Source organism: Rosa rugosa, chromosome 4 (assembly GCF_958449725.1).
Source record: "Rosa rugosa chromosome 4, drRosRugo1.1, whole genome shotgun sequence".
Classification (NCBI taxonomy): Eukaryota; Viridiplantae; Streptophyta; class Magnoliopsida; order Rosales; family Rosaceae; genus Rosa; species Rosa rugosa.
Window position 1 is genome coordinate 34301093 of NC_084823.1, and position 24084 is coordinate 34325176.

The following is a 24084-nucleotide window of genomic DNA, read 5'->3' on the forward strand; positions in this document are numbered from 1 at the left end:
CAAGAGAAATTGAATTAAAAAAAACTCTAAAAAAAAGGGGAACATTTAATAAAAAAATACCTCGAAATAGGTCGCCGGAAAATTTGGCCGGAAAAAGTCACCGGAAAGTGGCCGGAAAAAGGTTGACCTGCAATGCTAACGTGGCAGACTGATGCTAACGTGGCAGGCTGATGCTGTTGCTGACGTGGCAGTGTGGGTCCTGTTGCTGACGTGGCGATGAGGTCCGGCTGATGACGTGCCAGTGGGTCCAGATGCTGACTTGGCAGGCTGATGTAAGTGGGCTGGGCTTTGACTTCTTCCTTTTGGGCTGGGCTGCTTCTTTCTTCTTCTTTTCTTTTTCTTTTCTTTTCTGCCGGACGATCAGGCGGCCGGTTCGGATGTTTCCCGGCTGGTTCCGGTGATGGTTTTTCCGGTTCCCGAAATCTAGGGACAAGGTTCAGCTATTGACAAAATTAGACAGTGGAAGGTGGACGGGAAGATGGCAAATCAGGCAAGAGATCTTCGGATTCTTCTTGGGAGGCCGGTTTGGTCACTTCCGGTGGCCGGTTCAGGTCGATTCCGGCCGGTTCTGGGCTCCTGGAATCGAGTTCTTTAAGGTGTGAGGTGGAGGCAGAAAAGGCTTCAAGGTTTTGTATTTGGATTCAAGGTTGTTAGCTTCTTGAATCAGGGTTTGGCTATTTGTTTCAGGGTTAGGGCTTCGTGCTGATAACTTGTTGTAGAGAAACTGAAATTGAGAGGAATTTGCTGTATATTCTCATTGATAATAGGGGTCTCTTTATATAGAGGATTACAATGCATAGAATCTCAATCATACAAGGAAAGTAATCGTACATTGAATAGGAATCTAGATCCTTCTAATTTAACTCTATTACCACTAGGTCAAGTAACCTAGAATTTGGGCCAAACACAGATAAGAGATTTCCTTAAACAAATGCAAAATAATATAATAACATAACATTTAAACTTATAGCCTTAAAAGTTGGAGATTGTCTAAATTATAACACTTATTATTTGAATGAATACTAATTATTGAGGGCTTAAATTTAACCCCGAGGAGGCCATAGCTGGAGATGGCCTTAGGTTGGCCCTTTTAGACAAGTATGAGTACGGTACTCCTTTATATGGGACCTGGATTGGCAGTGTTGCCTGTCAAATTGAGTTTGCAAATCTCTCTATTTCCCTCTCTTCTTAATTCTCTCCCTCTCCTTTTCTTTTTCATTCTGTTCTTCTCTTCGCCCCCCTTGCTTTCTTCTTCTCCTTTTTCTTTCTTTTCTTCTCCTCTCCTTTTTCTTTCTCGTCCCATCTTCTCTTCCTTTCTCCAACCCGCCATCCACAACCAAAACAAATCCCTTATTATCTTAACACCAAATAATTAAAGATACAAGTAATAATGCAAATAAACAAATATTTATAAGTAACTATATATATATATATATATATATCAGAAATTTAAACTAAAGAAGAATACCACAAAAAGTAAGAGATAAAACAGTTTATTTTTGTTGGACTCTCTTCTTTAGTCGTGAAAAAACTGTTGCTCGATCCGGCTTCGAATTCATTGGCATTGATCCTTATGAGTTATGACATATAAAAGATTAGCAGGAAGTTATAAGTGATGAGCTCATTTACTTTTTAATGATTGCAGCATCTATGTTTTACATTTACTGCTTGTTCTACATATGACTTGTAGTCAAATGTGATTTTATTTTAGATAGTCTATTCTGGTTAGTTTGTCTTTTGACATGACTCAGAGGAGTGAGGGAATAAACTTGTCGTTCTCTTAAAAACAAAGAACATACGTTTCAAAAAAAAAAACAAAGAACATAGTATCTTTTTCTCTTTTAATCATTTTATTGAAAAATGAACCTTAATAAGTGGAAGACTGCACTGTGCACACAATGAACCCTAAACCCTAGGCTTCCTTAAACCACGCCAGAGCTAATGAGTTAAAAAAAAGTACGTACCATACCCTTTTAAATCTTTTGTAATTTTATACCTTGTGATATAAAACAAAACTAGAAACAAAATACAACCTTTTTGATAATTTACTAAAATGGAAAATCTATACCTGAAACGTTTCATCTTACCTTGGAAATAAATACTGAAACAATCATTCCCTCTTTATGTTTTTTTTTTACTAATTTGAGAGATAATTAGAAACTATATATGGTATGAAATATCCGACCAAAAATTATATATGGTAGGTAATTTATTAAAAACATATTTCTCAAGGGTATAATTGACAAATAAGAAAATACCACACACTGACTAGTCACTATATAATGTGACAAATGACACCACACCATTACAACGTGAAGGGACTGAGCTCACAGGCACAGAATCTGCCTCTGCCTCTGTAGCTGTCACCTTGAGGAAGACGAGGAAGGTGATTCATCAAAACCATTACGAAATCGATCAAGAACACTCTTGACGTTGAGGTAGATAACAACAGCATTAGACCCATCATCATTTTCTGATTCTTTTTCATCTCACCGCCGTTTTGGTTCACCACCATACATGCTTGTTTGTTTTGGGTTGTTTTCTTTTCTGGTTCTGATGATTGTGTTCATGGCATTTAGAAATGGTGGTGTTATTTGGGGTTTTGGATATTGTGGTGGGTATGTGCCGGCTTTTGGTTTGTGTAAAGTTTTGTGCTTTGTTTCTGTTTGTTGAAGGGATTTTTGGGTTTATGATAACCCTGGATGTTGATGGAATGAAAGCTTGAGTTTTTGAAATTTAGAAAGGTGGGTGCTTTTGTATTTCATTTATTTTGGTTAATGGCTTTTCTGGGTCTTGCAGAGATTTTGTGTCGTTTATGATATGTGAAATGGGTGTTGCAGAGGTTTATCAAGAGTGGTGATTGTTCTATGGGTTTTGTTGAATGGGTTTATGAGTATATGTCCCGGATAATGGATGAGAATGAAAGCTTGATAGTTTGGATTTAGAAAAGTGGGTAATTTTATTTTTTCATATGTTTTGTTCAATGGTTTTTATGGGTCTTGCATAAATCTTGTCTTTGTTATATGTGAAATGGGTATTACAGAGGTTGATGGAGAATGCTGACTTATCTATTGGTTTTTATTCATACTGGGGTTTATTAATTTTTTGTTTTGTGAATCGAGTGTTCAGAAGTTTGTGGATAATGTTGATTTTCTATGGGATTTCATTCATACTATCTATATAGCTTGTCAAGTGTTTCGGTTTTGGAATTTGAGTTTTAATGGGCACTTGTGATAGGTACCTCTTTCCAACTGTGAAAGAAAACTTGCTGAATTGAGATTCGAAGATGAGTTCGGGAAGAGCAAACGGAAATGGGAGGGGCAAGCAAGTCTTTGAAGCAAACAGTCAGCAGCTGAGCCAAGGTGTAGCGGATCTTTGCCTGGGTTCGGAAGAAGGTAATGGAGGGTGGGAAGAAGTTGGAAAGAAAACAAAGAACAGAACTGGAAGCAGTGCTGCAAAGGGTGCTCAAAAGTCTAACCCAAAGGCATGGGTGCACCAAGATGTCCAAAAGCTCAATGTGTGGAGTGGTACAGGAGGATCACAAGCTGTTAATCCGTGGAAACCAGCTGGAAGAGGAAACTCAAGGCCGCTGTCTAACAGTACCCCTCAGCAAGTGATTACCCCTCCACTGCACAATGGGTGGAATTGGAAGTCAAAGGCCGGGAACAATGACAGATATGTGCCTCCTGCTGCAGCTCATCCTGCTGATGACGATGATGAGTCTGATGCATTGAGTGACCTTGATGATGATGACGACGACATTTTCAGTGATGATTCAGACTCTAGTCAAATGAGTCATGCCACTCAAAAGAATAGCAAGTGGTTCAAGGATTTCTTCGACAAGTTGGAGAAGTTAAGCGTGGAGGAGATAAATGATCCTAACTGGCAGTGGCACTGTCCTGCTTGCAAAGGGGGTCCTGGTGCCATTGACTGGTATCAAGGCATGCAGCCATTGATCAGACATGCGGAAACAAAAGGATCGAAGAGGGTGAAGCTTCACCGGCAGCTTGCACAACTTCTGGAAGCAGAGTTGAAGGTGCGGGGTACAAGCGTTATACCTGCAGGTGTGGTCTTTGGTAAATGGGTAGGATTGAAAGAAGAGGAAAGTAATCACAAAATTATCTGGCCTCCAATGGTATTCATCATGAATACCAGACTTGAAAAAGATGAGAATGACAAATGGCTGGGTATGGGCAATGAGGAGCTTTTACTCTGCTTCAGCTCTTATCCTGCTCAGAAGGGTAAACACTCCTATGGCCCCCAAGGACACTGTGGGATTAGCACTTTGATCTTTGAGCCATCGGCAATGGGTTACTTTGAGGCTGCACGGCTGCATAGGCATTTTGCTGAGGAAGGTTTGGGCAGAGATGCTTGGGATCGTAGCCCTGTGTTGTTTCGTCCAGGTGGTAAACGACAGCTTTATGGTTTCATGCCAATGAAACAAGAGTTGGATATATTCAACCAGCACTCGGAAGAGAAGCTGAAGCTGAAATTTGAGATGAGGTCCTACCAGGAGATGGTCCTCCACCCCCTGAGGAAGATGAATGAGGACAGCCAACTGGTTTCCTATATGAAGACCAGGGTTGCGAAAGAAGAGAGACACAGCCAAGCTCTAGAAGAAACTCTTCGTATAGTAAATGACAAGATGCAGAAGATACAGGAGGAAAACCACCTTTTGAAAGAGAGGACCAAAATGCACTATGAACAAAACAAAGAAGAGATGGATCTCCAGGAGGAATTTTACAAAGATATGCTATCTCATACCCAAAATTGATATGTCAGCTCAAGTATATCAACTTTTGGGACTATATTTTGCTTTACAACTCCTCTTTGAATGGGGCAGTTCGGGACTCAGTTTCTTTATTCAGGCTTTATTTTAAGAACAATGTTTAATTCTGGATTTACGACTCCTCTTTGAATGGGGCAGTTCGGGACTCAGTTTCTTTATTCAGGCTTTATTTCAAGAACAAATGTTTAATTATGTAGTGTTTTGTTCTTGTTAGATACAATGAGAACCAGGCTTCTGCATACACAGCCTTTTTTGGATTACAGCTGTTCCTTCTAGGGAACAAGGTGGCCTGTTGTTATTTTGGAAATCCAGACATATTAATATCAGTACTATTTTGCCTCAAAGTTTGTTTTATCCGCTGTTTAGTTTCTAATTTTCGCTCTTCAAGTATTTGGTTTGTTGCTCTTCCTTTTATGATCCAGAGGGGAATTGCAGGAACATATAATGATATGCCCCCCTGGTGAATCCTTGGATCATTCTTGGTGAGTTCGATAATATCAGACCTTGGTAAATACTCCAATGTTAAGGTAAATTGTCCGATGTTATTTAGAGAAGAGACTGCTACTTTGAGTTATGGCTAATTGTGCTTGGCTCAATCAATTTGCAAATGCAGTCTCTGGGAAGTTTTCCTATTTCATTGATGAGAACATGGTCTGAAATCTCCTTAGAAGCATCAAACTTCATGGCATGTCACATGAGCATGCCTCACATCTCACACTTTTCATTACTGATTAGCCATCCAAAGACTCAAGGAGGAGAGCAAATGGCGTTTCGTAATTTACAGTTATGTCATCATTTCCATATGAATTTGTCTGTCTTTTCTTGGGAATTATGAGTTACCTGATATCTAATGACACAATGCTTTTTTTTTGGAAGACTAATGACAGTTTAATTTGCTGGTCATCTATTTATATATACTGAGATGATCACAAGTTCGTGAGCAACCAAAACAAGTGAAGGCAGAAAACCCATCATTTTGGTCATGTCGTGGAACCACGTACCATACCTTGATGGTGCTCACATGCGAAATTATTTTCGAGAAAACAAATGTTTTTCAATAGTCTCCACCATCTGAATCATTTCTTAATTCTTATTATGTACAATCAGGATGCTGTTTAAAATAAAATTATTATTTTCACACCGACTCCCTCACTCCTGCAAAACTCAAATCCAAATTAAAGGAAAAGCTCCTTCCCAATTCACTTTCCACGCCCCAACTTGGATTCAGTTCAACGTACAGCTGCCATGCAAGAATCTCAGTGTCTCATCACTCACCCTAGTCCTCTGATTTCCAGTTATAAAGTTTCTTCTTCAGGGTTTTACACTCTGATCGAGGACCAGAGTTTCAGAAAGCAAATTGATTCAAGGGAGTAGATTGACATATTCGAATTCAAAAAATTGGAGCTTCGTAGTGAGGTCTAGTTCAACATTGAGCGTAGATAAAGTAGTGGAGAGTGATGGAAGAGCAGGTGGGAAGGATTACTATGATGGCATTGTTATAGGGTCAGGAATTGGAGGGTTGGTTGCAGCCACTGTTATGGCAGATGTGATCATGCATTAGCAGATTAGAGAAGATACTATTTCCAGGGCTTAAGTCATCCATTGTTTTTAAGGAGGTGGGAACACCTAAGACACACAGGCGGTACCTGGCTCGTGAACAGGGCACTTATGGACCAATACCATGCGGAACTCCCAAGGGCTTATTGGGACTGCCATTGAATACAACAGCCATAGAAGGCCTTTACTGTGTTGGTGATAGCTGCTTTCCAGGACAAGGAGTTAGTGCTGTATCCTTCTCAGGACTAATGTGTGCTCATCGAGTAGCTGCTGATATAGGCCTTGAGAAGAAGTCCCCAATATTGGATGCTGTCCTTCTTCGACTATATCAATGGCTAAGGACATTAGTGTGAGACTTTGTCAGGGAGGAAAATTGATATGCATGCACCTTTACTAATTGACTGGGACGAAGATGCTTAATGAGCAGCAGGTTTGGGGCATTTTCATAGGATCGTGTAAAATGCAGTATCAATTTCTCTGGAAAGCCAGACTGATATCTTGCTTGTAACTTGTAAGTAGTACTGTTATAGTAATACTGATGTGTGCAAATTGACATATGCTATCCAGCTCTGCCCAAATTTAGTAGTTCACTTGTCTTTTCTTTGTCTTTGCTAAACCCAGTAATGGTGGGTTTTATGTGCTGGATCTGCACCTTGAGAAGAAGCAGCTTGTATGTGTGGTAGGCTGGTAGTAGAAACACATCGTTATTTATTGGATCCAAGTTGTAAACACTGGAATTTTCTGCAGCATAGTTTTTTTTTTTTTTTGAAAGGGGTTTGGAACCCAGCCTAGCTGGGAGGCTCAGCCCCACGCCCGGTACCATTTATTATATTAATAGTAAAATTTTGCATCGGGGGGACATAGCACCTATACCCCGAGCTACAGATAAAGAATGACAATAATCCTCATAGAGAACATCCTGTATAATAGCAGGTGTCTCCCCTAACCAAACATCATCCACGGAACAACTACTAGCAAGATGTGCAAGCCTATTTGCAACACCATTTGCTTCACGGTAAATATGTCGGATTCGAATGGATTGGAAAGCGTCAAAATACTCTTTACAATCATCCAGAACCCGACTTACCTCCGAGAAATTCTTTTCCTCACTCTTGAGAGCAGCAATCAGGATGGCAGAGTCGCTTTCAATGTCAATGTCAGCCCAACCTTGGTGAATACCAAGAAGTAGACCAGCTCTACACGCCTCCGCTTCCATATTTAGAACCGAGTGTGCATGTACAAAAGGTCTAGCCAAAGCAGCAATACCCATGCCAGAATCATCCCTTACCACTACTCCAATACCTCCACAACCATCCTCCAAGCAATAAGCCCCATCAACATTAATTTTAAGCCTTCCACTCGGTGGACATTGCCACTTAACCTTTGGCCTGCTCTTGTTCTTCACTGCTTTAGGATGGTATTTTTGAAAATCCTCCATCAACCTCATCGTCCACTGTATCAGATTCATGGGTTGAAAATTGGCCCCCTTCCACAGAATATTATTCCGCTCCGTCCAGACTGCCCATAGACCCATGAAAAAATAATCCCTCTGATCCACCATTAGAACATCTAGCACCTCCATTACCCAATCCACCATATTACCCGCTGGGTGTGTTAGAGTATTTAATTTCAAAGGGCCAAAAAGCCAAAAACAATGAAGTGCATGACATGATTTAAATACATGCGTACCTGTTTCTAATCCATCCCTGCAGAAAAGACAAAGTGGGTCCTCCACCCTCATTTTCCTTCTCAAAAGAGCAGACTTGGTAGGCAAAATATCATGCAATAACGCCAAACAAAGGACTTCACCTTTGGAGGCACACGGGCCCCCCACACCACCTTCCAATATTTGTTGTTCACTTTGCCGCACCCATTCCAAGAGGTGGAGGCCTTGTCCTTTTTGTCCATTAAACTATTAAGCACATGGTACCCACTACGAACACTGTAAATGCCTTTTTTATCAAAATGCCAGATAAGACGATCCTGCGCCCCACGCAAACTTAAAGGAATGCATGCAATTTTCTCAACCTCACCCTCCGTAAACAACCCCCTCAGAAGCTCCAAATCCCATTCATTAGTGTCAACATCAATCAGATCCATCACCCTCAACTCCTCTGAACCCTCCATCATAGGAGAATAAGGTCTAAAATGACATGGCTGCGGGACCCATGGGTCTTTCCACACTAAGATATTTTGGCCGTTCCCCACCTGATACCGCAACCCCAATTTCAGAACCTCCCTACCAGCAACAATACTCCTCCACGTGTAAGATTCTCCTCCTTTTAGTGTTGCATCCATGAAGGAACAGTGAGGAAAGTACTTGGCTTTTAGAAGCCGTGCAATAATCGACTGTGGTTGCTGGATAATACGCCATCCCTGCTTCGCCAAAAGTGCCTGGTTAAAGACCACCATGTTTCTGAATCCTAAACCTCCTTCCTTCTTCGGTCGACAAAGCTTCTCCCAAGCCATCCAGTGAATCTTCCTAGATTCATCCTCATCCCCCCACCAAAACCTAGCCATCAAACGATGCATTTCCGAACAAAGATGTTTTGGAAGCTCGAAACAGCTCATCACGTAAGATGGAATGGCCTGAGCAACTGCTTTAATCAAAATCTCTTTACCTGCTGTACTGAGAGTCTTCTCCCTCCAACCCTGGGTGCGATTCCTAATTTTTTCGTTCAAAAAGCCAAAAGCCGCCTCCTTAGAATAACTTAGCTCTGTAGGCAGCCCCAAATACTTATCATGTTTCTCTACTCTGGTAACTCCTAAAATCGCTGCAATCCCCTCCTGCATAACCATGTGCACATTCTTGCTAAAAGAAATACTACTCTTCATAAAATTAACTTGCTGACCGGAAGCCCTCTCGTATTCCACCAAAATACCTTTCAAAGCTTCACATTGCTCCCTCCCTGCTTTGAAGAAAATAAAAGAATCATCCGCAAAAAATAAATGGCTTATGCTAGGAGCCTCCTTACAAATCCTAACCCCCGGAAGAACCTGCCTCGCTTCCGCCTGCAAAAGACATCGAGAAAGAACCTCGGCACACAGTAAGAAAAGATATGGAGATAAAGAATCCCCCTGCCGTAATCCCCTCGACGGGATGACCAAGCCTCTAACATCCCCATTGATGATGAAAGAATAGGAAACCGTGGAAACACAGCTCATGATCCACTTCACCCAAACTGACCCGAAACCCATCCTCACCATCACAGCCTCCAAGAAGGTCCACTCAACTCTGTCATACGCCTTACTCATGTCAAGCTTCAATGCACATAGCCCAACTTTTCCACTCCTCCTCCTCTTCAAACAATGCGAAATCTCAAAAGCCATTAAAGAATTATCGGAAATTAGTCGACCAGGCACGAACGCACTTTGGTACGGTGAGATCAAAGCATCCAGAAACGGTTTTAATCTGTTTGCGAGAACCTTTGATCCGATCTTGTAGACCACGTTACAAAGGCTAATGGGCCGAAGCTGAGACATAGCCTGAGGAACGTCAACTTTAGGAATTAGGGCCACCAAAGTCTTGTTCACCGTCTTCATATACCGGCCCGAAACGAAAAACTCCCTGATTGCAGCATAGTTAAAAAGAAGGGGAAAAGAAAAAAAAAAAAAAAAAGGATGCTGTATGCAGCATATCATGTCGAAAAGAAACTAATTCAGAAATTCAGAGGGCAATCAGGGCATAAAGATGGAATTACTCGGCTCTAATTGTATCCAATGTATTAAAACCTGAATAAAGTAATCATATGAACCAATGTATACAATCCACTTTTCCTATGAACATCAGATTCCAAGGAGTGAAAAAAATGGCTAGAAAATGTACATGTCACAGGAGACCCTATACGATTGCCTACAGCTGCCTGGCTTTAAGTCGAACTCACATGGACAAAAGATGAGACTTCATGTATCAAGGAAACTGGAATGAACCTCCAATTCCACTACTGCCTGATGGGGGATCAATAGCCACCCAAAGGAGAGATATGGTGATTGCTAGAAGCCCAGACCAGACAAACACAATTGTGGGGGTCCTCCCTCGTCTTCCCATAAGTCCTTTGGCGAAGGGGTATAGATGAGCCAACACCCAGAAGCTGAAAAAAGAACCTCCAAGCAAGCTGCTCCACTTTGGGTTATCACTGTATATTGTTCGACAAAAAGCAACACCTATTCCAATCAAGTTAACCATTATGATAGTAATAGGTGGTACCATCAGAGATGTCCACTTGAAGATATAAAGATCAACAAAATCATCATCCGCATCATCGCCTCCCGATTTCGATGTCAAAGTGAATGAGATCTCAATTCCTGCTATAACCTTTAGAAGACCTTGGAGCACAGCAGCAAGGTGGGCACTTGTGCCTCCAATCAACCAAAACTGCTCATTCCTCCACCACTCCTCAAGTTCAATTCCGGACCACTTGATCTCAAGCACGGCAAGAAGAATGAGGGTAATTGTAATGCCCAAGAGATATACCAGGAAGGTTACATTTAGTTGCTGAACAATGAACTGATCAGTAAAGAGTGAGAGTGCAGGAAGGAAGCAGTAAACAATGAGGAAAATGGATGTGAAAGGGTACATTCCGACATTCAAGTAGGCAATCCTTTGGAGAAATTTCATCCTGGAGCTGGCTAGAAGAGCATTGTTACGAGAAAAGAATATTTCAACAGAGCCAGTAGCCCACCGCAAAACCTGGTGAAGCCGGTCAGTGAGATTGATTGGGGCACTTCCTCGAAAGGCATCCTTCTTAGTGACACAGTAGATAGATTTCCATCCACGGTTGTGCATCCTGTAACCTGTGACCACATCTTCAGTCACTGAACCATAAATCCACCCAACTCGTTGGCCCCATTCAGTCTTGTCCTCATACCAGCATGAGATGCAACTAATTGCCTCTGCAACTGTTGATGCATCAAGAAGTTCCCGGGGAAGAGTAAGGGCACCAATGGGGCGTCCATTTTTCATGGATGGATGATCAGCAAGGGGCCGACCTTGGAACTCTGCAACTCGGATGGAGTCAACAAAGAGGCTTGAGTTCCCAAATGTTTTAGGAATAAGAGCAAGACCCATTTCTTCATTGTCATTGTCTAGTTCAATTGATCCGTCTTGGGAGTCAACTTCAGGAGCAGAAGCAACTGAAGAAGTTTTCTTGCGCTTGGCAAAGAAACCACTACAGCAACCATCACGTTCTTTAATTGGAGGTGGATCAAAGCCATATAAGGCAGTCCGACGAAAGAGACATCCTGTTCCCACATATACTGGACCCTGAATTCCATCAAGAGCACGCATGTTGACGTCAAAGAAAACAGTGTTGTGGTTGGCATAGCGATCAGAAGGGTCTATTCCTTCAAACCTCTGAGGAAATTGGACATAACAAAGGCGTTCACCACCGCGGTCCATCATGAAGCACATGCCTTCTCTCATTGCTTGGGAGTAGTAGATGTAGTGGTCACAGTCAAGATTGAGAATGAAGGCGCCGTTGGACATGACGGCTGAGGCTCGAACCAAGGCATTCATAGCTCCGGCTTTCTTGTTATGATCATAACCAGGCCTCTTTTCACGAGAAACATAAACAAGCATGGGAAGACGGATATCAACCTCACTTAGATTCATGGAATTTGAATCTACTTCTGTTCCTTTAAGTGGCTCATCGCTAGGGGGTTTTAACATCACCTATAGATAATTCAAACCAATTAGTAGCAGCACATAGAAGTTCACAGCAACAACAACAACAACCAAAAGAAAAACAAAGGAACCAGTTCTTCATCTTTGGTAATCAAGCCACTTTGTGTTGAAACAATAACTAAGGAACTAAATGGAACGAACATACAGAAGATTAAATCCGATCTACTTCAAAAAAAAAAAAAAATCTGATCTAGTTTGGGAAATGTGATGAGAAAGTGCATGGTCATCATGCATGTACTCATTTGTTAGAAAGGAAAGCGGAAGGGCTTCCATTGCAATTCAATGCAGATGCATATAACAGAGAAATTGGACTATGTCAGAGCTAAGTTATCATTTGGCTAGCATACATATTAAATTATATGAAATAATATGATGCATACCTGTATGATACTGGCATGATCACCCTTGGAATGCTCAGGGGCAGAAACTACCCAAGTACCAGGCCATTGTGTTCCATCAGTCATCCAAGTTGCTTTTGGGAACTTTAAATTTTCCAGCGGTTCATCATCTCTAGTCTCTCTCCGAAGTTTCATAGCTTTGATCTCCTCTCTAGCATTAAAGGCATCGGAACGTCTCCGGATTGAATCAGGAAGGCCATTAATCCTAACCTTAAATTCATCATACTCTCGCTTTACCTGCCTGCGATCCCTTACAAAATCGGACTTTACTTTATTCTTGTAAGGATCTCTCTTCATGCTGAAGTAAGATTCTGGGTTCCTTGGCTCAATATCATGCTTCCGACAAAATGGTACCCACAAGTTGGCAAAACTAGCAGCTTCTGCCATGGCCTCAAAGGTCAAAAGTGCACCTCCATCATCAGAAACATAACAGGCAAGCTTCTCAACAGGGTAGTCAGTTGCAAGTATTGAGAGAATCGTGTTTGCAGTTACAAGAGGAGGTTCTTTCTCTGGATCTGCTGTAGATACAAAAATGTCTATTCCAGGAAGATCAGATTTTCCAGTAGGATTGCTTGGATTTGGAGTTTCAAACTTCTCCTTTAAAACATCAACATAAGCAATGCGATTTATGGGGCACAGCTTTGGAAGCTGATCAAGTATCCAAGAGAAGGCAAACCAGAATTCACAAATCACAGACATAAGCCACAACCACACTGCATCATCATTAGGGTTTGTGACTCTCCAATACAAAAATAATCCAAGGATCACCAGTCGAGCTAGTACTAGAAGCCTGAAATAATATAACACAAAAAATTGTACGTTTAAATTTACTTACAGCAACTATTATGAAATGGCTTTAACTAAACCTTATAAATTTACTTACAGCAACTATTATGAAATGGCTTTAACTAAACCTTATATGCAATGAGTTGTGTAACATCAAATATGAGAAAAACACACAGAATACAACAAAAGAGCAATAGATCACGGAATCTGGTGACAGTAGTAAATATGTAATATGTTTGGTTAATATGAGCTCCAACATTAGTGGACAAGGGACAAGTCTTAGTTATGAACTCCAGAATTTGAGAAACACTAAACATACAGATCTTAGATTATTGACTATGCACATATTCATAAATTTAAAAGTAGAGAGCTAGGCAAAGAAAAAACTTTGTATTGTATGGTACTTTTACTAAGAATACTTGCAGCACTTATATGACATCATATGTCATTTTTGTGCACAAACTTCTTGAATTTAATCATCCAAATGTGACTTAAAAATCAATCCCACATGGAACTTAAAATACAAAGCTACACATTCCTGCTAAAAAACCTGCCAAACTAAATCACCATCTTCCGACTATCAACAAAGATGAAGAAAGCAATCTTACCGATATGGACTGAGAATTGCAGCCGAGATTTTCACTTCACGCGTTAGTGGCTTCCATTGCTTATCTTTGAACATTTTAAGATCACCACTCATCCCATCAAGACTCCCACTCACATCTTCCTTTGGCCACATAGCATTCCCATATCCATAACTCCCCTTTGACTCAAACAACCACTGATTCTGATCCATTTCAATAGCCTGACTCTCCACCAACGCTTTTGACTTCATCGATTTTGATTTCATAAGCGACATCCTCCTGTCCGTCTTTGACATCCCATCCGTTGACAGCAAAGGCTGCCGACCAGTCACACCATACTCATTCATGTCCATCTCCTTATAAGGTTCTCTGCAGCCCGGACAATCACTCTCACCATTTCTCATAGCATCCCTATAACAATCCATACAAATCTTGTAACCGCATTCACAAGGGACTATATCCAATCCCCTCTCATCAGTCACCACCTGAGCATCACATCCAGGAACGGTACAATAAGACCCCTTGGCCCATGTCATCTGGGGATGGCTTGTTTCGGATTCAATCACTTTGTCCTTCAACTGGGCTCGTGTAACGCAGTTGTAGCCACCTGTGAACAAAGAACTGGATGCATACTGGTCCTCAACTCTCTGAGAAGTGGACCGCTGCAAGGAAACTCCGGCAGGCTGGTTGTCCGGTGTGGCGGGTATCTGGACAGTGTAGGTTGCAAACTCAACACTCCCAATATCATCACTGTCAACGTCATTGCTAGTTTTCTTAAGATGGTTAAACCTGGAGGATCCATTTGGGTAATTAGAGGCCATCATGTTCAACCCTGAAATTCATACCAACAAACAAAACATCAGCAAATTGAATCAAGATCTCAAATGACTAACCAAAACTCCAAAATCAATGCAAGACCCCCAAGTAAAAGTGAAGCATAAACAGAGATGAATCTCACTTTTCTCTAACACTCTGTTCTGAAAGAAACCGAGGAAACCAACCCTTCTCTCTCTCTAGAACAAAAATACAGTGTATCTCTCTCTAAAAGTAGAAGCAAATATCTGATGATAAATAAAGGAATCAGATAAGTTGGGTTTTGTCAAAATGAGCATACCAATTAACACCAATTCTTCACCAAATACTTAAAGACAATAAGCCCAAAACCTCTGACACATTCAAAACTAATCCTCTGTCACTGAGCAAAGCAAAGACCAAGTCCGACCTTCACTTTCTAAACTCTACAACACTTCCAAAGCAAAACCCACTTCTTCTTATACCCCAAAACACAGTGCCGGCAACCCATTAAGCCTCTTCATGATTATAAATCCGGTTTTGGCAACTTTGGGTTTGGTTTTTAGCCAACGAATAAGATATAAGGCAATGAGGGCCGGTCGGAGGTGGTGATCTGCAGACAAGAGAGTAAGGTGTGGTGAGAGAGACAATGGGGAGAGAAAGAAGAGAAGGAGTCGTCCTCTGCGTGTTGCTCTTTGTCTGTGTCCCTGTCCCTGTGAAGTGGGTTTTTATAGGGGACAAATCGGGAATTTTGAGGGGAATTCCTAACGCGCCTGCGGTCCGTGTGCATCCCATGCGGACAGGACTTTTTGGTTCTTATTACAGCCACATTGGTGATTTTGTAAGGAAAGAAACCATGACTTTTTTGATTATCTCCTAATTGGAGGTGATTGATTGAGATTATGTACCATTTCCTTTATTACCCAAACAAAAAAATGAAATAATTAGCCTTTCGATAGACATTTCTTAATGTGAAAAAGAAAAAAAAGCGAGAAAATCTGGAAGTTTTAATGTATTGCAAAAAATTGGGGGGGGGGGGGGGGGGGGGTAAATAAACCGAGTCGGGACGAATAAGACCCCTTGTGTATTCTAATAAGCTCAAACTATTTATTTCAAGCTCAAACTCAAACTCAAATCGACTCGGTTGATAATTTTTTTCAGCCAAAGTTATTAAGTTTTAAATTTTTTAAGTAGGTACATGAGTCTGGATGAGTGGAATATATAAGAAGAGTTCAAGCTCGGCTTGTTTCTCTTATGAACACAAGTTAAAAATGAGCTATATTGTGCTCTATTTACATCCCTAAGTTGACCAAATCGAGTAAAATGTCTTGGTCAAAAGCAAAAAATAAACAGAGAGAGAGAGAGAGAGAGATATTTATCTCATTAGACGACCTTGGAAAAAATTAATCTCATATTAATTATGAAACAACAAAATCATCTTCATTTTATTATTTTTAATCACATTCAAAATATGACCAAATTTGTCACATATACCTAATTACATCCATATTTTGCACTCGGTTTCTTGTTTAATGAGATATTTATTTGTTTTTGCACAAGTTAACGTATAGTTTGACATTTTGATCAGAGTCGATCAAGGATCCACCAATATTGAACAGTGTTGAGGGTGGTTGTCGAAGATGTTAACCCTTGTTTGAATATGAGCTGTTGATAGTTGTATTTCCACACTGCGTGCAGACTTAATCCACTTCCATTACCCAAAAACACAAACATATGCTTGGAATTGGAACCTCTATCCCTCCCTTTCCCTTTCCCTTCCTTCCCTTCCCTTCCATGATTAAAATACATACACACTCAATCGCTTTCTTCAAGGCATGCACATTGTCCTTCTCTCTTTTCTATTGTTTTTGGTAATGAAAATCCCCCAAATAAAGGTGACAAATTAGTTTTTAAAGTCGCGTGCATTGAAAATTTGACCCACCTCGTTTTTGTTGGTATGGATTAAGATCAAAAATGTGATGGTTGTGATGTACGAGTATGAAAGGCGACGACGGTGTTATTGGAGCTGGTTAGGTGAGTTTGTTTATTGCTAATCGTTGCACGTCATGTTTTATATGGTAAAGCTTAATTTGGGGTTGAGACAGTCTAACTCTAAGAAGATTGAAATTGAATAAGCCGCTATAGGTGTTGTGTTGATCTTATCTTCCATGGTGGCTCCGTTGCCACTTTCATATTAGGAGGCGTTTGCCTCGGAGCATATATATTTGACTTTCGTGATTTTGGGGGGTGTTTTCTGATTTGCACACAACTCGTACTTGTAGTCAGCGATTCTGAATTTTACAGGGTTGCACAATGAGTGGTATCATCCAAATGTTGTGAGTACTTAGAGAAATCTCTGAACACAGGATTGCATGCATGTGTTAAATAATAATATCGGTTAAATATTACAATTGAAAGAATAACTGAAAATTGGTCAAATATCTACACAAATCATTTTAACATCAAAAAACACCAAAAACTACAAAAAGCTAAACCACAATAGGAAACCAAATAAGCAAATCTCTTACTATAATGGTTTTTGAACCATTCATCCTCCAATCATTCTTATTAATTCGAACACATTATCACTAGTCGTCTACTAATAAAGTTTGAAATTTTTGTTTCGATAGAAATTCTGATATATTCTGATTAATATTGATGTCCAAAAGTTATAAGATATTTCATATATAGCTCAATTATGGATGAGCTTAAATTATCGGATAAATAAATTTAACTCTCAATATAAATTTTAAAGGATCAAAACAGGGGTAAAAACGTCATACTGATTAATCATAACAGAGACACGTACTAAGCCAGAAACGGCGGAGGGATATTCCCCTGTCCCAAATATCTAATTAATACAGGATAGCAAAATTCCAATTTCAACCTCCACCTCACCTCCAACCAAATAAGTAACCGCGTAAGGCATGGACCGCGTGGGCCCACCAGTGTGCTTTTCGCATGTTCCGGTCGTCGCGTTTCCTCTTCCTAATAATTTGTTCCATTGTGGGCGCGAAAAGTGCTTTTTCCCGCCGTGATTCCAGCAAAGTGCTTATTTTCTGGGTCAGCAGCCTTCAGCCACCGAGAGTGCTTTCATTCCGTTCGGTATTTCTGTTGGAGGTGTGTCCTACCCTGCATAACATGTGAACCCACACTAAATAGAAGATAGAACCCACTTTATAACGTTAACCTTGTACCACTTTCCATTTTTATAATTGATGATGATTAGCTTACATCATAGCTTTTCTTTTGTTTTTGCTGAGAAAAATAGAAATTACAAAATAAATCCTCTACAACAAACTCCGCTTTCTCGATCAAATTATATCTTACAAAATTAAAATTTCAAAGGAGAAGATCGAGTGATCTCGAAACTGCGTACATGTTCCCTCGCATTCCATATAGGCCTCCAAGACGGCTTTCAATTTGCAAGTTGATACTTTCTTTTTTTCTTAATTTTTTTTTCTTTTTAAAAAGGATCAGTGTTGCTGCACAAATGCCTTAATTAATGAAACAGCAGAATACATAGGGAGAACATGATGCCTAAACTCCAGATTACAATATTCATCAAGAAAACCTCCAAAGATAATAACAAGAGTCTCAACTAAAACAATATATTATAGCAAGCATCAACTAGCGAAGAGTGCTCTACTGGGTACTCTATTCGCTTTACAATTGTGGTGACATACCGGAAAGATAACTCTATTACGAAGAAACATCATTACTAATAGCACAGTTTCCCACTATGTTGCCACCGGAGCATAAATCCAGTAACACTTAGTTTCACCCCACCACTAGGAAGCTGCAACCATTGACACAAAACAAGGAACTCGCCGCCTACCTAGAGAAGACACGTTACTGCCACTAGGAGGTTGCGACTATTTGCCAATGCAAGGGACTCGCCGCTTTCCTAGAGCAAATAAAGCACTCAATGTGCATAGACCAAGACCAAGCCCACCTCGTCCTATCAAGTAATGGTAGCAACTTATTAACCCAACTACTAATAAGTAAACATGAAAAAAATTAAATACTTTAAAACAAAAAAATAAAGCATCATGGACCTATAGATAAACCCCAGGCCCATAACAAGCCCCCAACAGAGCTAGGGCAAAGAGGGCCCAAACTGTCACTTCAGCCCAATACAGCTGCTCCACAAATAAAATCGCCACCACCATCCCACCTCCAAGACTGTTGCGCCGCCTCCACTGCTTTTGGATTCTGACCGCCGTAGACCAAATCTTGTCGACAGATATCCAACATATAGCGACCCCCACAACCACAAAATCAGAATTTTAAGTTTACTAAGTGTCGTAGGTTTTATTTCTAAATAGCGAGCTTCTTATTTTTCAGGTCAATTTTTTGTTTATACGCTTCAATTTGCTATAATAGTGATTGTTTTTCTTTACAACCAATGCATTCTTGAATCGCGCAAACAGTGTTAATTTTTTGTGAAAATCACGATGCTGAATATTCTAAAAATACTGAAAACGATCCAACTCTTATTTTTTCACAAAATCAAAAGACTCTGCTTAATCAAATGATGATCGAGTAGATAGATAGTCACATCACGTATGACTAACTATACTATTCAAGATCTAATCAATATTTTGGATCATCAACACGACCACTCCCTGATTAATTGAAGGATCTATGTATGGTCTATGTATGTAACATGATATTGTTTATACCAACATGCATATATTTAGACATTAATTCTTACGCCGGTGATAATCATCGATCATTTGCAATACTAATAAAACGTATCAGGTGTTCACACATGTCAATTAGTTATTATACATATTCTGCATGACTGAGTTCAAATCAATAGAAATTATATATAGCTTTAGGTAAAGAAACTAAGTCTAAAGTCTAAAGAAGGTTCCATATGCTTCTTGTAGCAATATTAGTTTATATAATTAGCGTCAAAAGAGTTGGTAACATTTGCTAGCTGGGAAATGAAAGAGACTATATGTATATATAATCTCATGCATGCAGATCGAGTATATATATATTAACAGCTGTGATGTATGGTCCTACATACAAATGGCAAACTAGCTCCGTTGTTAGACCTAGTAAACTGTTATCAAGAGTGCTGGGCTTGGAATATGTCAAAAACTCGGAAAAACAACACCTGCATACCTTGCAGACAACACCTGATACTCTGGAATGGCAACAATCAGAGTTACAAGATTTATTTTGGTGAGCACCGTCAGATTTAGGCAAAAAATATCGTCTACACCATCTGACTTGACATTAATGGGTTTTAGAATGATTTGATTTTCTTGTAATTTAAACATATAATATACAAATGGCAAACTAGCTGGGTGGTTAGACCTGGTAAACTGTTAATGCACGACGTCATGAAGAATTGAAGATTGAAGAGAGTGGTGGGTTGGAATATGTCAAAACTCATGAAGACAACAAAATTCTTACTGGCTTCCATCCTCTTCTCAACGAACGTACTCTTAATCGAAGCAAACATAGATAAGAACAGGTTGGTTTTTGGACGTACGGTTTCGTTTCACCGATTTCTAGTCTCTAGGCTTTTAATTTTAACACATTACAACGTATTGTTTATAATTTGTATTAACTTTGTAGTTGTCATACTAGTCATTGGTATAGTGAGCAAGGCATTTTTCTTTAACATATATTCCAATAAATCTCAAGTTCGAAGTTTCCTTTCACTTTAGTCCTCGTGGCAAATATACCGGTAGACTAATTGAGTTACCAATCCCATATGCCAAGTGATATGAGTGTCAATTGCCAATTTTGTGTTAAAAGATGACTGCAGCAATTGGTATTGGCATGACTAATCTGTAGAGCTCACCCGATAGAACCAATTTGCTTGTCAATTCTTAACAAGCCAATTAACCTAACCAGTTTCCCCACTAGCACGTGGGGCCACAACATCAACCCAATCTTTTTTCGAAACAAATTTAGCTGTCGGATTCATATTCGATCCAATTCCAATGGTTGAAATTAAAGACAATTGTTCATGGATTTTTTATTTTTTATTTTCATACTACTTGTTTTCACTCATTCTATTCTGGAAAGATTTTTACAAAAAATAAAAAATATAAAAAAATCTCTTTTTTTGGAAAAAAAAATATTATATAAAAAGGATTTTGTCCATGTATCCTAATTCTAGATATTTTTTTCTCACTTACCTCATTAAGTTTTTTTTAATTCCCCCTTACCCATGAAGACTCTAATAAAATCTTCCCTAATACCCAATTATTATTATTATTTTTTTACATAGAAAGAAAAGGCATAGGAGACTTCGCCGGAGTCTCGTCACCTGCTGCTGGATTCCGGTCACCAGTTGCAGAAATTCCGGTCATCGACCTCCGGAATCCGGCCAACGATCGCCGAAATTCTGTCATCAACCGCCACCCATCGGAGTTCTTTGAAAACCTCGCCCGAGGTCTCCAAAAAGGTTGTCGGATATCTCATAAGTTACCGGAAAGATTTATTGCCCCCAAATAGATACATATTGCCCCCCAATAGAAGGGCAATAGAGGTTTATGAAACCTCGCTGGAAGTCACCAAAGAGGTTGTCGGAGATCTCATATGGGGCCAAAGAGATTTATTGCCCCGTGAGTAAACCTGTATTGCCCCCCAATAGAACTTTCGATCGCCGGAATGAGAACTAATCTCCGTAAAATTAGACAAATAAAACTTTAATTAAGGAAAAAAACGAGGAGATTACATCAATTCAAAACATTTATTGCCCCCCCCCCAATAGACGTCTATTGCCCCCATTTTACCCAAAAAAAAAAAAAAGAACAGATTGTATAATGAAAACAAGAACAAATTAGATGATGGAAGTCTTTTTATAGTTGTGCGTGTATAAAACAAGACCGAATTGTATAAAACTTTTCTTTTCTTCTTTCATTCTCGAAGCCCACAAAAAAAAAGATTTGGGCACCCAGAGATGCTCTGGGTATCTGAGCTGGACGCCTCACCGGTGCTTCGGAGCTCCAAGCCTACCAGGTCCGATTTCGAAGGCATGTTGAAGGTGGTAGAGAGGTTCAACGTGACGTACCGGAGCTGCACGACTCCGAGCTCGCTCAGGCTTCTCGGCTGCAACGATTTACCGGGCAAGCTCCTCCACAGCTTCACGGAACTAGAATCAGATTTTGGAAGGGAGAGGCGTTGTGCTGGAGAGAGAACGGAGAGAGACGACGACATTCAGATCGACCGGCTCGGCTACCAAAATCGAAGAAACGATGACGTGAATCCAATGAGAAACGACGACCGGCTCGGCTATCGGAATCCAGCGCTTTCTTGGACCGAAAACGCCACCGCCGTGGGAATCCACCGGTGCGAGAGAGAGAGAGAGTGACACACAGTGTGTGTGCCGGCGACGGGGTCGTGCTGGAGAGAGAGAGCCTCCAGCCGAAGGTATGGGATAGAGTGAGAGAGAGTGTGTGTGCGAGTGGGCTGTAATTCATTAATTGAGTTGAGGGTAAAATGGTCATTTTATGTTACATTGTGTAGGTGAGAACAAAAATCTATTACTAGAGTAAGTGGGATAATTTTTACTCATTTTGGTGCTTTGGGTCAAGGACCCTATATAAAATACACACTCACTTTTCATCACTTCCCACACCAATTATAAATTCTATAAATACACAACCTATTTCATATATTTATTAATACTATCATATTCTAACTCCTTCTAATAAATATCATGTCGATATATTAATAAACTCAAGTTAGAATGGGTCATTACATATCCTCCTACCGACCTAGGACAAATAAAAAGTTTGTGGTAACACCACAGTGATACATAGATTAAGTCAACTCATTTGACGTTCTATGCTCACTTATTAAAGAAAGCCTATAAACTATATAACAAAAAGATACAGTAAATTGTTGGATCATAATTCATATACATATTTGTGCCCTAAAACATGAAAATTACTTGTTCTAAAGTCCAATTTGATGTTGACTTATCCAATTTCATTATTTTCCTAATCTTGTACTTTACTTAATCTTTGTGTTTATTTATATATATTTATTTTCCTTATCATGTTAGGAAATAATGGAGAAGAGAAAGTGAGCTAGACATTTTCCTACTCCGACTAAGAGAAAGTGAGCTAGACAAGAAAGGATGGGTAGCCGCCTAACCAAACGAACTCCGAATGAGTTAAAACTTTCCAGTTTAATCCTAGACATCCCAAGGATCATTTTTTATGAAGAATACCAGAGCTAGTTTTGAGTGGAAAGCCTTCAAATAGTCAGTCCAATTTTCTGAAAGACGAAAACTGGAAAACCTGACCTGTACGTATTGCAGAAGCATTTATGGCCAAACCACAATGAATTTAACTCTAATATTTTACCAGGATGATCTACACTCATGTAGGAACATTTGATATGAAGAAGTCAGAGGCCCATTCTTAATTCTTAGTGGAGAATTAATTGAAGGAATTAAGGGGTAGAAAGTGACCTAAAACCAGCTCAACATTCATCATGTTCATGTTTCCCAGTCACATAAAGAAAGCTAGATGCTTTTCTCTCTTTCCTTGGATATATTTTTCTACTCCAATCTCTTTAATAGATCATCATTACTCCCATACTCCACCTTCATGCTTTGTTTTTATTCATCATTACTTCCCTCTTTTTCTTCTCTATATAAACCATCACCAATTCCACCCCATTACATCTTCTTTTTCTCTTCATCTCCTTCATAAAACCTCCATATCCACCTCCCAAAATCCAAACCCACAATACCCAATCTACTCCATCTCCTCCATCATCACCACCACAACTACCATCTTCCACCACCATAAACTCCATCACCACCACCACTACTTCATCACTACCACTCAAAGTTAGTCAAAGGAGTATCATATCTTCATCACCATTCCATTCATCATCACCATCAAGAAGTTCATCATCCATCCATTCCACCGTCAAGGAGGATTCAAGGAGCATTGAAGGAGAAAAATGAAGGAGAAGCTACCCATTGATTTGTCAAGCTTCAACTAGTTCTTTCTTCCCTTAATTCTTTAATTTACCTTGATTTACTTTATAGATTTGATGCCAATTTGTATGACTATGAGTGAGTAGTTACTTTGTTGGGGCTAGGGTTGAAAGCCCTAGCCAAACTTGTATGAATTGATGTTTTAATTTATATTTGATGTTATTTGTGATTTTCATCTTCATATGCTAATTCAAGAAGTGAATGCATTCATTCAAACTTAACTACTTTGAATGTGTTGTGTTTGTCATCTCATGAAAAAATGTTTAGGGAGTAGTTAACCTTGAGCATTGATAGCATGATAGCATCCTCTATGTGCATATGAAGGTTGTGAGTTAAAATCACCTAGATCTAGGATTGGTTTGCTTGCATGATTATCTAAACTCAAAACTTTATGCATCTAAGAACAATGAATTGAGACTTAACCGGTAATAGGAATTGTTATTAGGTAGTTAATTCTAGACTTATCCGGTTGAAATTAATAACATTAAAGGAGTTTAAGCTTTTGTAGT

At 39.8% G+C, this 24084-nt stretch overlaps 2 protein-coding genes across 5 annotated transcripts; one reads left to right on the forward strand and one right to left on the reverse strand.

The window, feature by feature from the left end:
* The first annotated feature begins 2316 nt into the window (after window positions 1–2316).
* Window positions 2317–5125, forward strand: LOC133744171 (protein SUPPRESSOR OF GENE SILENCING 3-like). The gene is made up of 2 exons (XM_062172317.1): window positions 2317–2438; window positions 3238–5125. Exon 2 carries the CDS (start codon window positions 3287–3289, stop codon window positions 4772–4774), a length of 1488 nt encoding a protein of 495 aa, XP_062028301.1. The 5' UTR covers window positions 2317–2438; window positions 3238–3286; the 3' UTR covers window positions 4775–5125.
* Window positions 5126–10032: 4907 nt separating this feature from the next.
* Window positions 10033–15295, reverse strand: LOC133706583 (cellulose synthase-like protein D3). Of its 4 annotated transcripts, none has more exons than XM_062132116.1 (4): window positions 15020–15295; window positions 13822–14629; window positions 12410–13217; window positions 10033–12017 (listed from the first exon to the last, which is right to left on the reverse strand). In XM_062132116.1, the coding sequence occupies exons 2-4, from the start codon at window positions 14619–14621 to the stop codon at window positions 10257–10259; spliced, it is 3369 nt and encodes a 1122-aa protein (XP_061988100.1). In that variant the 5' UTR covers window positions 14622–14629; window positions 15020–15295; the 3' UTR covers window positions 10033–10256. The 4 variants fall into 4 exon arrangements, with proteins under 4 accessions (XP_061988100.1, XP_061988097.1, XP_061988098.1 ...); XM_062132113.1 differs by having other exon boundaries at window positions 14922–15295; XM_062132114.1 differs by having other exon boundaries at window positions 14912–15295.
* Window positions 15296–24084: the final 8789 nt, after the last annotated feature.